At 43.3% G+C, this 14,884-nt stretch overlaps 1 protein-coding gene across 2 annotated transcripts in view; it reads left to right on the forward strand.

Moving 5' to 3' along the window:
• Window positions 1-14,548, forward strand: part of nhej1 (nonhomologous end-joining factor 1) — a 26,608-nt gene extending 12,060 nt beyond the window's left edge. For both annotated transcript variants that reach the window (XM_046048533.1, XM_046048524.1), the window contains exons 7-9: window positions 12,722-12,905; window positions 13,561-13,637; window positions 14,206-14,548. In XM_046048533.1, coding sequence (XP_045904489.1) covers window positions 12,722-12,905; window positions 13,561-13,637; window positions 14,206-14,283 — 339 coding nt within the window. In that variant the 3' untranslated portion in view covers window positions 14,284-14,548. The remainder of the gene's footprint in view (window positions 1-12,721; window positions 12,906-13,560; window positions 13,638-14,205) is intronic.
• Window positions 14,549-14,884: the final 336 nt, after the last annotated feature.

Raw genomic sequence — 14,884 nt, forward strand, 5'->3', positions numbered from 1 at the left:
CCCACCCGTCAAGGGCCGAGAACTCCAGGCACAAACCCAGAACAAACCGGAGCCCAGCCCGAAAACTAACTATATACCTCAGTATCCAGAGGGGTCCAACAACTGGCCGACAGAGAAATGGGGAAGCATGGATCCGAGGCCAACAAAGCAAAACAGGGATGCAAACAGGTCCCTCCAAGCCAACGAGGAGATGCCTCCCCCGGACTCCAATGCACAAACTAAACGCCCAGCAGCCATCCAGAGACCCTGCCCAGGGAAAAAGCACAATGCATCAAGATGCATCGACAATCGCCCCACAATCCCACCGCAGCCCACCAAACCGCAATCGGATCAACCCGCGCAGAGACCCCCACCCCCAGAAGCCAGGACACCCTGCGACCCCCAAAGCGCAAAGGACCCCAGACCGCGTGTCCCGGGGGAATCTGTACCCCGCCCCAAGGAAGAACAGCAGAAAGCCGTGCCGGGAAACTCCCTGCCGCCAGGGAGCGATAACGCGGGAGAACCAGGCCAACGGTCCCCCAGCACCAGCCAGAGGCATCCCTCCCTACAGTGCAGGCAGTGACAGCAGCCCCCGAGGCCGATCTCGTCCCCGGACAGGGGGCCCAGTCAAGCACCCCCAATGAGGAGCACCAAAACCTACGCCGGCCATGCGCCCCAGAGAATTCTTTTAGGAATTTATGTGCGAGACATCCGGACATCTGCTTTAGTGATCTGCAATTGTAAGTCGCTTTGGATAAAAGCGTCAGCTAAATGAATAAATGTAAATGTAAAATGTTTCTGCACAGATAGAGCACAAAAGTCTGCTCACTATTGTGTCTGAAATCACTTATTTACTAAATAGTGCACTTTATTTACTGTGTAAAAGTTTCCACTACGTAGTGTCCATGACATGTACGCTGTTTTATGCTCACAATCCCATAATGCATTGCTCACATGCCAAAATCAAGTCAAGTAAAACTTTACTTGTCCCCAGAGGGGCAATTTGTTTTGCAGCAGTAAAAAATAAAATCTAGAATATCAAAGGAAGAAGTAAATTAAACACAGAATGCATAAAGTCAAAGTGAGGTTTATTTAAAGTGTAAAATCAATAAGTAGTAACCAATGAATAAGTACTAGTAACTTTTAAATAGCGAGTAGGAATACATATTAAAACAGCTTGCCATAAGATCAGTCCGTCCATCTTGTAGATGTGACCGTTAAATTCACTACGAGACAGCTAGACACCCGGAGTCACGACAAAAGCTGTGTTTAGACCAAAGGAACTATACCCCGGAACTAGGAACCTTTGGAGGAACTCATTGTTTCCACCGAAGGGACCGGTGCCTAAATCCTCGGTCGGAAATGGCAGCCAGCGTGCAGCGGTGTGTTTACAGCAAACAGCTGATGGAGTTACGCTAAATACTGGGTCCGAAGTTTTCATCAGTCAGGAGGTTTGTACACGGAGCTGAAGTTGGTCTCCTCTCCGAAACAAGCGGAACAGCTGATTACAGCAGGTAATAAAGCTCGTTAAACATCCCGTTCCTCCGACGCTCAGGCGACACAGACTTGATGCTGCAGCTGATCTAATAATATGACCTTCCAAACTGTCGCTGTTTTAGTTTTCTGTTGCTTTCTCTGTGCTGCAGTTATTTTATGAACTTGATGGCTTTATGCAGTTTGTTAACGAACTTTATCGTGTGCCTCTGCATGATAGTCCCACTCAAAAAAGCTGTTTTTATTGGTCAAGCAAAGCCTGTAGATTTTCATTCCAATCAAATCTGATGTTGTATTTATACATTTTGCTCATGGAAAGTGGTCACTAAATAATGATGCCTGTACATCGCTTTGTACGGCGTACAGACATACAGCCTACGTCAGCTAGTTAATTTGCCTAATCTTCGCAGGTCTTTAGACCGCGGTGGAAACACACACAACAATGGGCTTTAGGAACCTTTTAGTTCCTTGAAAAGAGATCCGGGGACTAAAAAGTCCCTGGTACTTTTGGTTGAAACGCGACTAAAATGACTCAAGACGTGAAATGACACTTTGTTCAACAAGGGTCATGTCATTTCACGTGAAGGTCGTTATGGAACTTTTAAAGGTGAACGTCACAGAACTTGATCAGAGGGGAAATTTCTCCTCCGTTTGTCCCTTTGCAGGAAAACACCGGAGTATAATTCACAGTTTGTTTGACTCCTCAGTTGCATCATTTGGTGGTTTTCAGAGAGGAAACCAGTCTGTTGATGTTGTTGTTTGTCTAAAAAGGACAAACCAGGAAAGAATCTTTCTTTAGGTGGTGGAAGCGGTCCAGCTCAGGTGCGGGGAGTCATGGAAAGTTACATCAGGGTCACAGTGGCGGCTCTGTTTTCTGCTTGTTGGGGATCACATCGCTGGACCGTGAAGACGAGCGCACAGTCAGAGACCACAGAAGAAGAAGAAGAAGAAGAAGAAATGCTGCAATCGTTCAAAGTCTTCCTCCTCGTGGCAAATTCCACCGGGCTGCGACGAGGCCGCCTCCAGACCAAAGTCCAAACTGAAATAAAACTTGCCTGAGAAAAATATCGCCGGGACGCATCAAAGGAAGAATCGCACACTGGATGGACCGCCGCTCTGTGTGTGTGTGTGTGTGTGAATCAGAGAAAGGGTGAAGGCGTTTGGCGTGTGTGTGTAGTATTTATCTATCGGGGTAGGGCCTTTGCACGCTTGTGTGTGTGTTGTGTGTGTGTTTGCTGTCTGTCCACACAGCGACCTGTGTTTGTGTCTCCGTCTCCATGGAACTCGTATCTGAGTCTTTTAACACATCTGTTAAACATGTACCTGATTCGAGCAATTAAATCATCAGTCAGTTAAGCAATAAGTCAGTCGACGGAAAACAATCCTGATACTCGAGAAATAAAGTCTGTTAACCATGACATTTTGTTTGGCTTTTGACAGAGACAGGCTACCTGTTTCCAGTCTCTAAGCTAAGCTACGCTAACCGACTGCTGTAAGTGGTATTCATTCTACTCTATGCCAGAAAACGAATAAGCCTATTTCCCAAAATGTTCCTTTTTAAAGTGGAGTATATTAATGCTCAGGTAGACCGATCAGTACAACACAGAGTCTGTGTGTGTCTCCTGTTCTTGCAAAAACCACCGAGCTTCAGTTTCGGCTTCAGTTTTTCTTCCTTGAACTTGAACTTCTTTGACATTTACACAGTTATTTACGTTCCTGGTGCCAAACAGAGAGCAAAGCAGACAAATATCTTAAAAAAAAAATAAATCCTCCGCCTCATCGCTCCCTCGTTCACCATTTCCACAAGTGTGTGTGTGTGTGTCATTTGTGGCCTTCCCTTCCCACACCAAGGGGAGTGAAGGGCAGAGGGACAGTGAAAGAGAGATGATGATGACAGGAGCAGGAGCTTTTATTTTCTGCTGCAGCTTTCCATGAAAGCCCCTCCCCAGGCCGTCACCACACAAACACCCCACCCAGCTCAGGTCAACATTTACATGGGTGGAATTAGCAGGCGCTTCCCACTGATACACACACACACACACACACACACACACACACACACTGGGATTTAACTTGGGCACAGGCTAAAGCTGGTCACAGAGATGAAGGATGAAAAAAAAAAAAAAATTTCAAATCCTTTTAGGATCACATCAGCTTCCCTTAGGACCTAAATTTGGAGTGTGTGTGTGTGTGTGTGTGGTGGCAGCAGCTCATGACCTGACAGAGGGGAGTGTCTGCTTGTCCACACAGAGCAGGCTGTGACGCATGCTTTTGGTTTTTCAGAGCTGTGTGTGTGTGTGTGTGTGTGTGTGTGTGTGTGTGTCACTGAGGCTGTTTATCTTTATGTCTACATGCATGACTGTGTGTGTGTCATGCTCCGTATTTCTCAGCGCAGCACTCGCAGCGTCACCGTCGTCTGCTCTAAATTGAATTGTCACCGTTTGGGCACGTCGGCCACTTCCTGTTTCATGAGACGGCGGCTTCACAGCTTCACTGCAACCGCGCTGCAGTATAACAACATCTGACAATTAGTGGCCACTTCTGACCAAAACACCTCTACTGAGCTGCTCAGAATCACATAATTGAGCCAAAATGTGGCATTCCTTACTCCAAATTCCCTGCTTCTCTTGCTTAAATTGAAGGTTTTTCTGGTCAGGTTTTGTGTTGACTGAGCTTAAACTTGCTTAAAAAGAAAATAAACTATTTCTTTTCTTCATTACTGTGTGGAGATGTGCAGTTTTCTGTCTTCACTAAAAGTGTCTGTAGTGATTATGTGCTCAAACGGGTGAAGAAATTATCCTTAAATGCTACATAGCTCTCCACGTGAAGCCCTGCGCTGGCACCACAGGAGGAGTCAAATCCTAATATCTGTTTGCTTCAACCAGAGTTAAGTTAAGAGCATGGCAGGAAACGGTTTTCATCCACACACCACAGCGGCTGATGGATTCCAAAATAAACACGTTGGCTCTAAGCAGTGACTGAAAGAATGAAGAGAAGCTGCACATATTGAGAAAAAAACCCACAACTTTAAGCTCCTTGATTGCAAATAATCTAATGATTTATTACAGTTTGGGATGCACAAACATTTTAAAAAAAGCATGCAAATTAAAGATGAATATCAGAGTGACTACCCCAAATATGCAGATCTACCGGCATAAGCCGACGCTTTTGTCCAAAGGAACTTACAATCGCTTTGTATGTCAGAAGTCGCATACCTCTGGAGCATCGAGCGGTCAAGTGTCTTGCTCAGGTATTGCATTGACAGATTCTTTACATCATTTTAGATGTTCATCTTCAACTGTTGTCCTTGAGAATATTGTAATTACAAGCTGTCAACTTCTTCCTGACAAAACGTGCAGCCGATGTTTCCTTACGTCTTTCTCTCAGATGGTGAGGACACCTGAGAGACGAAACCCTGGGCATAGGAAGTCAATAAAACCCGTGTTGCTGCTTGTAAAGCTAATTTTCCTTACCTTATAATGATTGGAGCATTTGAAATACCACTCTGTGGTATAAAACTGGCTGCTAGTTGATGTTAATTACTCAGATCGGGAGTTTCCAGTAATCGGTAATGAGTGTTGAGGGACAGAAAATGAGAGAATTATTGAGGGAAGAGAGCGGAGGAAGGCTGGAAAAGTGGCTTCTCTCCTTTTCTTCTTCATCTCTTCAGTAAATCATTGACTGCTGCTCTCATTAATAGCAGCGAGCAGCTCTTTATCTCACATACCTGAGGAATTCAGGGCCTGGGTGGTAAGAAGGCGAGGAGGAGGGGGCGGCGGGGTGACGTGATGTGAACACACATCGGTATGAAAGTGATGTTGAACTCAGAGTATTGAGCTCTCTGGCTAAATATTGCTGGTCATCTTATAGATATGACACACATTAATCCTGTTACATGTTTATGCTACTGCTGACCTGATCATCAGTATTGATTCAGGTATGATAGCTGATGGGACCCAGTTGGACCGGATTCGTCTCGCCATCCAGGATCTCACCAAACTCTGAGATTTTTTTGAGGTCACTTAGAAAATTCCCGTCGCAGAACAGCGCAAACGGGCCCTAACCAGAACAGAAAGAGGAGTGAGAGGCCCCGGAGACCGAAGGCAGCTGTTTGCAGCTACATGAACTATGTCCACCCTGTATTTCTGATCAATTTAATCTTATTTTAATAGACAAGAACTGTGCTTCCTGTTGAAAACAAGGACATTTTATAAGTGACCCCAAACTTTTGAACGGCGGTGTAAACCGTGCAAGCTGCTGGTTGGCGTCCATGTTTGTTTGTCGTGGACAGTTGGCGTTCTCGCAGGATTTGCAAAGGTGGTCTACCTCCAGAGCTTCAGTGGTTACTGACCAACAGTTCTGCATGTTGTCTGGTGTGTTCACTGCTTCTTCCTGACGGTCAAAGACTAGAACATGCGAGTGATTTGTTCAGTCTTTGTAGGTTTCAGCTGGTCTTTAGGTTTGTCGGTTTAGGATGTGACAGACTCAAATGGAAAGAAAGACAGAAACTGTGCATTTACCAGTTAATATTAGAAACTTTAGTATCTTTAAGGAAATATATTTGCATTGAATAGAGACAGAAGAAGGTCTAAAACGTCATTCCTCGCCTCGGAAGCAACTTAAAACAAGTGTTTGTATGATTCTGGACCCGAAGAGCCAGTTTAACCTCCAAAAGTTTGAAATTCTCTCATATTACAAGTAAAACAATTATTATTTATAATTGAAAGTATTTGACAGTGTTGTGATTCTGTTGAGAGAGAGAGAGATACATACTGCAGGTTACAGGTTTGTTTTGTCTGTTTGCATTTCTACTAGTGTTGAAACAATTAGTTCATCACCAGGGAAACAATTTTGAAAATCCTTTAAATCGTCTCAGTCATCCAAGGAAGGAAAGCCTTGGTTGAAGATGTGTTGCCTCTCATCTAAGAGTCTTCTTCAGTACTGAACACTTCTCTCGTTGCAGCTTCTCCAGTGTGAGGTTTTTTGCTGCTTCTCTCTGTTTTATGTCACTGTAAACTGAATTTATGTGGTTTTTGGACTGACTGAAAACAAGACATTTGAATGCATCACCCTGGACTCTTGGACTCTGACATATTTACAATTTTCCTGACAGTTTTATAGACTAAAGAAAATGAGGAAATGCTAAAAATAATGATTATCTTCAGCACTTGTTTCTAAAGTTTTATAAGGACAAACAAAATAAAACCATCTGCATACAGTAGATCCTCCTCCTGTGCCCTCTGGAAGTTGCACACAGTTTCCACAGGGTTGTCCCCGGTCTGGGTCTGTAATTAGGCCCTCTGTGGCCTGGCTGCTCCCCCTCTTCAGCTGCTGGCCGCTGGGCCGAGCCCCAGCCTGGACCGGCTCGAGTGCGGCGTCCCGCAAAGACATCACGAGCCTGTGAGCAACACGAGAGCACAAGCACAAAACACGGCTGCAGCACTTGTCGGCACGTGAACACGCCGGGCGCAATACTGTATTTTATTTGTGACACTTAACACGTTCCTGTTACAGCAGCACGCCGTGAGCGAGCGGCGCAGGAGGCGGTCACCAGGCCCAAACCAGAAGTGGGTTTAAATGAACGTCAGCCACAAAAAAATATCAGGCTTTCCCTTAGCTGATAGAAGATGGATTTTCAGTATCAGGAGGTCACAGTTCAAATGTTTAAGATTTTTATGGCTGATATTGACATATTTCCACCCAAAAAACCTTTAGACATGGTGTTATTAGTATTAAGAAGAGATTAATCTGATAGTATATTGGCTTATTTTCCTTCTTTGCTTTCAAATTCCCTTAAAACTCGAGGACGACTCAGCAGAAATTGCAGCTGAAACTTATATTTGAGAGTTAAAAAAGATCCACTAACTACAGCTTTCTAATCTAACACTGAACATAAACAACCATTTTATGGCTGCACATCCTTCAGATTATTATTTTTTAAATGTTATTTGTGATATTTTAAGTCATTTGACAGTTGAAAACATCTGTCAGGATTTGTTGGACTGACTGTAAAATCAGTTTACGAGCTGTGACAGCAAATTGAACTCAATGCATGACTGGCCTACGTATCAAATTTGAATAATGACCGACTGGCCTAATATTTACCAAACAAAGCATTGATGTTAGATCCTGTTCAAACCACATTAAACTCCCGGTAAGACTGCCACGTGTTACCTTTTTTCTAACTTGTGATAGTTTCCCTCCTTTCTCTTTTCCACCTTATTAAAATCTGCGGCTGACTCATTGTCTAAATGACGAATTAGTTAAATTACGAAATGTCGATTAGTTAAATTGGTTATATTGGTTTGCAGTTCATTTGTACATCTCTGCTTGAGAAACAAGATTAGTGCACACAAAACATTTTTCTATTCCATTTTTAAAATACTAAGTGTAATTGACACGTGCCATTTTTTTTCCTGTTTTATATTATTGTCGTAAATATTAAAGGAAGAGCAGAGTCCCAGTTAGACGCCTGGTGTGGTTTCTGTAGAAGTTCTTTAGGTATCTAAAACCTCTTAAATCCCACCGGGTCGCCTTCTTGAGCTCGTTCTAAGCTGCTTAAGTTGTTCATACACATTCAAATGTTAAAACTTTGTAAATATGGACATGCTGCACATCATAAGATGGTCTAGATTCTCCACACAGCAACACGGCTGTTATGCCTCCTGTGTAGACCTGCCATTACAACTCCTTGTAAATGAGTCTTGTTACTTGCACTAGTAGACAAAACTTAGTGGATAAGCGTGCAGAACAAATGTGTGTGGTTTAGTGAAGCGTTTCTTCTGTTGTTAAACATTACACCCCAAAGTTTATACCAGTTGTTCTCTTGAATTAGAAACCCCGCGGCGGCTACACGAGCCTCTGTGGTTGTAACTGAGATATTATTGTGACCGTTAATGGGACGTCGGGCTCAGATTAGCTGTGTGTCATCACCCTGAGGGGAGACGTGACAGCGGCAGACGAGGACAGAGGGCAGGTGAAAGGTAAAAGGCGTGGAGCAGACAGGATCCTGGGAGAGGCTGATTTAAAGCGCTGATAAACTGAAACACAAGCCGAAGACTTGACCTTCCTCTTGTTTGTTTCTCCTTACGTCACTTCAGTGTTGTCCACGTTAAGTCACTGGATTGTTGCCTTGTATTTTTAGCGTCCCTGCGCTGTTTTCAGGATGTGAGCCGGGACGGTATACACACAAATATAACAACAACAAACTCATGCTCGTAAATAACTTTTCCGATTCGCACATATCTATTTCTAGGTGAAATCTCGCACCGCAGAGCCCTGTGAGCAGCTGAAAATACTCTATGATTCATTCGATATTGAGCTGTCCATTTTTGGGCCATCACAGTGATTCAGTAATCAATAATGCCCCTGTTCTTTCCTTCCTGTCTTTCTCCTGAACCGATATCCCACCGGCTGACGCTCCCTGTCCTGTTTCAACCCAAAATACATTGTGTCCGCTCAAAATACTCTAAAGTTAGTTTCTTAATTTAGATTTAGATAAAAAATAAACAATATCTGCCCTCTGATCCGGTTTGCATTGTTACCGACACGTGATAACAGCATATCATCTCCATGTTGCGCCTAACAAAAGGCCAAAGGTTAAATAAAAGAAAATTAAATGACAATTGAGCAACCTTATCCTCAGATGATTAGGCCGTAAGATGTTGTTAAAAGATTCAAAGACCTTGAATAAGTTGGACCTTGTGTTGACGGAGTACTCCACTGAGGTACCACTGCAAAAAAATAGGACCAAGAGAACGCACATGAAAAGTGACACGGGAAATGACGAGTCGTTTACTAATATAAAGATAAACATTATAAAGACAAAGATGTGTCAGCGAGACTCTTTGATGCGTTGTTAAGTAGGAGTACATCGATTGATCGATGATTTGTCCCGATCACAGTCGGCGAGCTCGGTGGCAAATGAGTCGTAAAAGTGCGTAGTGTGAAAGAGGCTTAATGTATCCTGTGGCAGGTATAAGCAGCGCGCCAGCTGACACTGACTCAGGTGACATCACTTGAGGTCATTAATCAGTCTTCACACAAAGGAATATTTTGTGCGTGCCCAATTAGGATAAGGGAATCTCTGCAAATTGCTCAACTCAGATCTCAGAGTGCCTCAAAAGATGGACAACCGGGAGCTCACGGTTACAGTCAGTAGGGATGCACCGAATGTCCGGCCACCGAAATTAATCGGCCGAAACATTTTTTAATGAGTCAAAAGACCGAAGACATTTTACCGAACAATTACGTTGACATGTCGGCAGTGTGGAAGCATTTTTAAGTGTCAGAGAAAGACGCCATCTGTGGCTGACTTCTTACTTCTTGAAAATAACCGCTTCGAGTGTTTCTGTCACTCGTTTGTGAGAAGGCAGTTAAGCTAGCCGCACCTACATTTGGAGTGCACACGTATTCAAGCCTTTATGGTAAATCCACTGAAACGGACCAGTGCGAGCTGACAGGCAGGTTAGAGACTTTATCCCGTCATTTTCTCTCTTTATAAAGACAAGTGTTGCCGTGTGAGAGTCCTACCTGAAGAGAGGCTGTGAAGTCTTCATTAAAAGTAAATAGACTCATGTACTTTACTGGACCCTCTCGGGCCACCATAGTCTCTCCAAATCCTGTGGGAAACACTGGGGAAATTCACTTAATGTGTGCAATGGTAAGAAAAGGTACTTGTTCGGTGTTCAGCATATTTTTTCATTATATCTGGTTTCATCTTCGGCCAAGACTTTTCATTTCGGTGCATCCCTAACAGTCAGAGCTTTTTGTTTGTTGCAGCTGAATACAGTACGTGTATCTGTGTGCTCCAGATCTGATCTCAGCCTCTGTTCACTCTCTGCGCCTGCGTCCCTTCACTCGTCGCTGAACTGTCGAATCCTCCAGTTTTTTTCTTTGGGGTGTCAAACGGAGAGCGACGCATCACTCTGGGATTGGGGACGGGAAGCTGCTGAGGTCACGTCGAGAGGAATGAGGGAGAGTAAACACGAGGTCGGCAGCGGGGATGAGGGAGAGGGAGACTCTCTGGCACCTGAACCCCCCACCTGAAAAACAACAGCAGCAGCAGCAGCAGCGGGTCTCAAATCAGAGCTGTTTACCTGCTAATGATAGAGAAACACCAACACGCTGCCAACTTCCTCTTCCTGCCACACATGATGCTTTGCTGTGGCGTATGGGGGTGTTGTTTGGAGGTGTGGCCACCAGGTGAGCGCTCTTCTTTGTCCTCCCTTGTTGGAGGACTTTGTTCTGGTTCTTTCCAGAACATGACTCGACAAATGAGGTTATTGACCTCCTGTAATCTCTCTCTTTTTTTTTTTTATTCCTCGTCTGGCGTTTCCTTTCTGGTCAACAGCAGCTGATAACAATCGCCGCCGGGTTGTACGTTTACTAAAATACAGAGATGTTTGGAACAGCATTTCTGCTCTCTTAGTTTTGACTTAGTGGGGCTTATTTTCTTGGCTGCTCACCATCCAACGCAGGCAGCGCCCTGACCTTTTGTTGTGATCAGTATTTTCCTGACCTTGAATTTCACTCAGCCAGTCTGTGTGTGTTTTGGTCCGGTGGGAGGGGAGGTTCAAACAGGTGGCACAAATTAATAATTTCCATCCTCACTGTGCTAATTGACTGTAAAACAAACCCACGCACGCCCACATGACTTCCTGAAGGAGCGTCTTTCCATTTGTCGAGCTGCTGTTGTCACGCCTGTCTGTGATTGGCTCAGCTGTTTCAAAGCCTTGAGTCCAGTGACTTGATTTGCTGAGAGTGTTTTTATTAATCACCACCCTCCAATTTATTTTCCACGTGCACTTTGCACTGCAGCCACTTTGAATAAAAAGAGAGAATAAGGTGGGCTTTCTGCTGCTTTCTCTCCCCCTCCCCAGCACATTGGTTTCTCTGTGCCCGAAGCAGAACTAACCCTCACCAGAGCATTTACATTTATTTTTATGATATTTAAACAAACAAATAACAAAAATAAATCAATGCAAAACCTCTAAACCTGACCAAAGTGTGTTTAGGAGCCCCTCTGCCCTGACAGCGAGCGGGAGACCACCAATTTCTCCCGGTCAATATTTGAGGAGCTAATTTGGAGAGTTTGTCCTCTCCATCGGGGGAAAAAGGATTTAGTGAATAGCCAGTGTTTTTCTACACGCCGGCTGTGAGCTTGCATAATGTCGCAGGAGTTTACACTCGCCCTTATCGGGCTTGCGGTTGACAGAGCCTGTGTGTGCGTCTCGGTTGTTCCCGCTCGCGTCTCTACCTGCGCTCAGCTGTGCCAATAATGCAGCTTTGATTAGAGGCTTATCACAGCCCCGACACACCCTGCATCACACCTCACACATGTGACTCCCACTGCAGGGCCATAAAACAAACATACCCTGAAGCACCGAGCTGTGTCGAAAGGACACTTTCATGTTTTAAGTTCATGCACCTGATTGTTTCTTTTGAATCTTTCTTGATTTGGCTTCAACGCTGCAGAACTGAGCAGGTCCACTAAAACCTTAAACGCAAAGTAATTCAGACCTCAGTGCACATGAATACTAACATACAGGGGAAATTAAAGTGTGGATAACTTCCTCCAGATCATAGAGCGAGAGGAAAGACTTGGTTTATTAAAACCTGGCTCTCGTTTTACCTTCATTTGCGAGGTTGTTTATTTGTCATTAAACGGCACAAGGTTGTATAACGAAATGAAAGTTTGTAGTTCCTTCATGCACTCACAGAACTTAACAAGTGTATATTAATAAATATGAAATAAAACCATATATACAGATATTTACACCCAGAACATTTCGCAGTGCATTTGTTTATATTTGCATTTCGGGAGGATGTAAACAGCAGCAACCAGATGATGATAATATAGTTTCATCTTTACATTAAAAAAAGTCTGAAATTTGGGGGAAAGAGTCTTTTTTTACTGTGTTTGAGCACCAAGCATCATCGATGTAAAACACAGAGTCCACCTCCTCTCAGCTCGGAGCACGGTCCGCCTGCTGATCGCTCCATCCTGGATGTGAATCAGCAGGACTCTGTTAAGATGCGGGCACAACAGATTTCCATTGGTTGAGTCCCATTTTGTCCAGACTGGACCTTTAATAGCCGCCTTTTTCTGTCCGTAACGAAAACATAGCACTTATCAAATTCACATCCAACATGTGGGATGACATGAATCTGACCACCTGACTGCTTGTATTTCTTGGACAAAAAGAAGAAATTAAGACCTAAACGTGTCTGTTTCTCTTCCCCTCAGACTCTTCCTCTGCTGCGCTCTGAACAGCAGGACGCATTGGGCTTCAATGCCGACCTCCAGCAGCTGTACGCGGCCATCGTCGCCCACGGCAACGCAGGCACAAGGAAACGCAAACTGTCCGAGGAGCGCCCTGTCGAGGAGGACCAGCCGCCCGCTGAAGAACCAGACCTCACCTCGTCTCTCGGTCTGGAAAGCTCCCCGCTGACGACTTAAAGCTTCGCAGTTAAAATGATATCATCTAAAAATTTTAGGATGCTCCAGTTTTTGATCAGTGGAAACCGTGTTTGTTTTGATTCGCTACTAGAACAGACAGATCTTAACTATTAGTCTTACTTTTGAATTCAACATCCCAATCAAAATGTTCATCAAAGAGCCACGTTTTGGTGTTCGGCCAGCCGTCTGACACTTAATAAAACTAATTCCACACTCAACTAATCCAAACGCATCAGGAGCTCAGTTTAAAATGTGTGTTGCTGTTTAGTTAAAGCGTTCAGCGGTTCAGTGACTTTCAAACAGTCAAACACATCTTCTCTGTGCTGCAGCTCGTCATTACTTTTCAATTCCACTGCCATTAATCTGTAGATCTTTTCAAGGAAATCCAAGGTTTTTCATTTACGGTAATATAAAACTGAGAAAAGCAACTTATGTATATTTAGACAAACAAATGTCTATTTTAACCAAGAAACAGCCGAGAACAAATAATTTTTTCCGCCTGTGCGTCTGTTAATACTAACACGTTGAAAGAATATAATACATCCTAACATATTTCTCCGCATTCTTAATTTGAGGAAATGTTTAATTCACACTTTTTTTTGAGCGTCTGTGTCCTCATCCTGCAGGTGGATCTGTCAGCGGTGAAGCAGGTGAGGACAGAGAGGACGCAGCCGGAGCCAAGATGGCCGACAGACCCAAACAGGTACGACTCTGGGAGACGACACCGGACATTTGTTGTACTGAAGAAAAAAAAAAAATTACAAATAACTGACATGGTTTATTTATCGGTAACGCCATTCACTGACTGTAGAATGAAATATTTAGGTTATTTCCACATTTAATTGCTTTTAACAGGAGGAATAAAAAGTGATGAAGCAAATTAGACAGACAGGATACACAGTACCATCACAAGAAGAAGGCCTTAAACATGCGGTGAAATATTAAGAACTACTACTATGAATAACAATTTAGTAGATTTTATACAGTGCCTTTACTACTTTACTGTTAATAAACCTCTCTCATGTTATGTAGCTTAACATTTCTTAAACTCTTAAATTTCTAGTGAAGAAATTTTAGTGTTAAAGTTTACAAACAGAGTTTCCTCTATTAAAAAGTTTTAATAGTTTAAATGCTTACATGATTATTTGTTTAGAAAAGGATATTTTTACAATGATATGAAAGATATGAGATTGAAGGGCAAGAAGATTGTAAAGGAATGCAAAAGACGATAAACACAATTATCCTTCCTCTCCTTTTTTTCTCCTCTACAGTCTCTACCGGTCACGTCCGAACCTGCTGAGCGAACGTCCAACAAACCAAAGAAGAAGAAAGTCGGACTGTTCAGATGAGTCCGAGCAGTAGGACGCACACACAGATGCCAATTCAGAACTTCGTTAGAAAAAGTGCTGTTTTTAATCCCTAATTCGATGAAATATGGGCTTTAAACCCATGTCTTATTTTTAAACTTTGATCATGGACAATTTTATAGTTTGAGAGACTTAAGCTGGTTTTAATTGGGTTTAGATTTTAGACTTTTAGATTTTTTTTTAAAGTCTGAATTTTGTGGGGTTCTAGAGAAATCAAGCAAGCTGTCGATTAAAGATGTAAATATCACTTTGATGGCTGTTTTTGTCCGTTATTTACAAAATCAATCACAGAAAATGATCGAAATAAACACTTTTTAAAGAGGAGAGGTAAACTCTAAAACTCAAACCCGCCACAAACTGAACACGTTTCTGCCTTTCTGGCGTTGAGGAAAAATTACTTATTTGATGGTTTTGAATGCCGCGAATTCAAATTCAGTCAAGAAAATAACGTTTTCTGATTGTTTGCAAGCATCCACGTCTTTTTTTCTTTTGTTTTAAAACCACATAATCGTCTGTGTTTGTGTCCAAAGATTCGCTTTGAAGTCATTTCTGTCCTCCTGAGCTCAGACAGGCTGTGAGGGAG

This window comes from Micropterus dolomieu, linkage group LG01 (genome assembly GCF_021292245.1).
Source record: "Micropterus dolomieu isolate WLL.071019.BEF.003 ecotype Adirondacks linkage group LG01, ASM2129224v1, whole genome shotgun sequence".
Classification (NCBI taxonomy): domain Eukaryota; kingdom Metazoa; phylum Chordata; class Actinopteri; order Centrarchiformes; family Centrarchidae; genus Micropterus; species Micropterus dolomieu.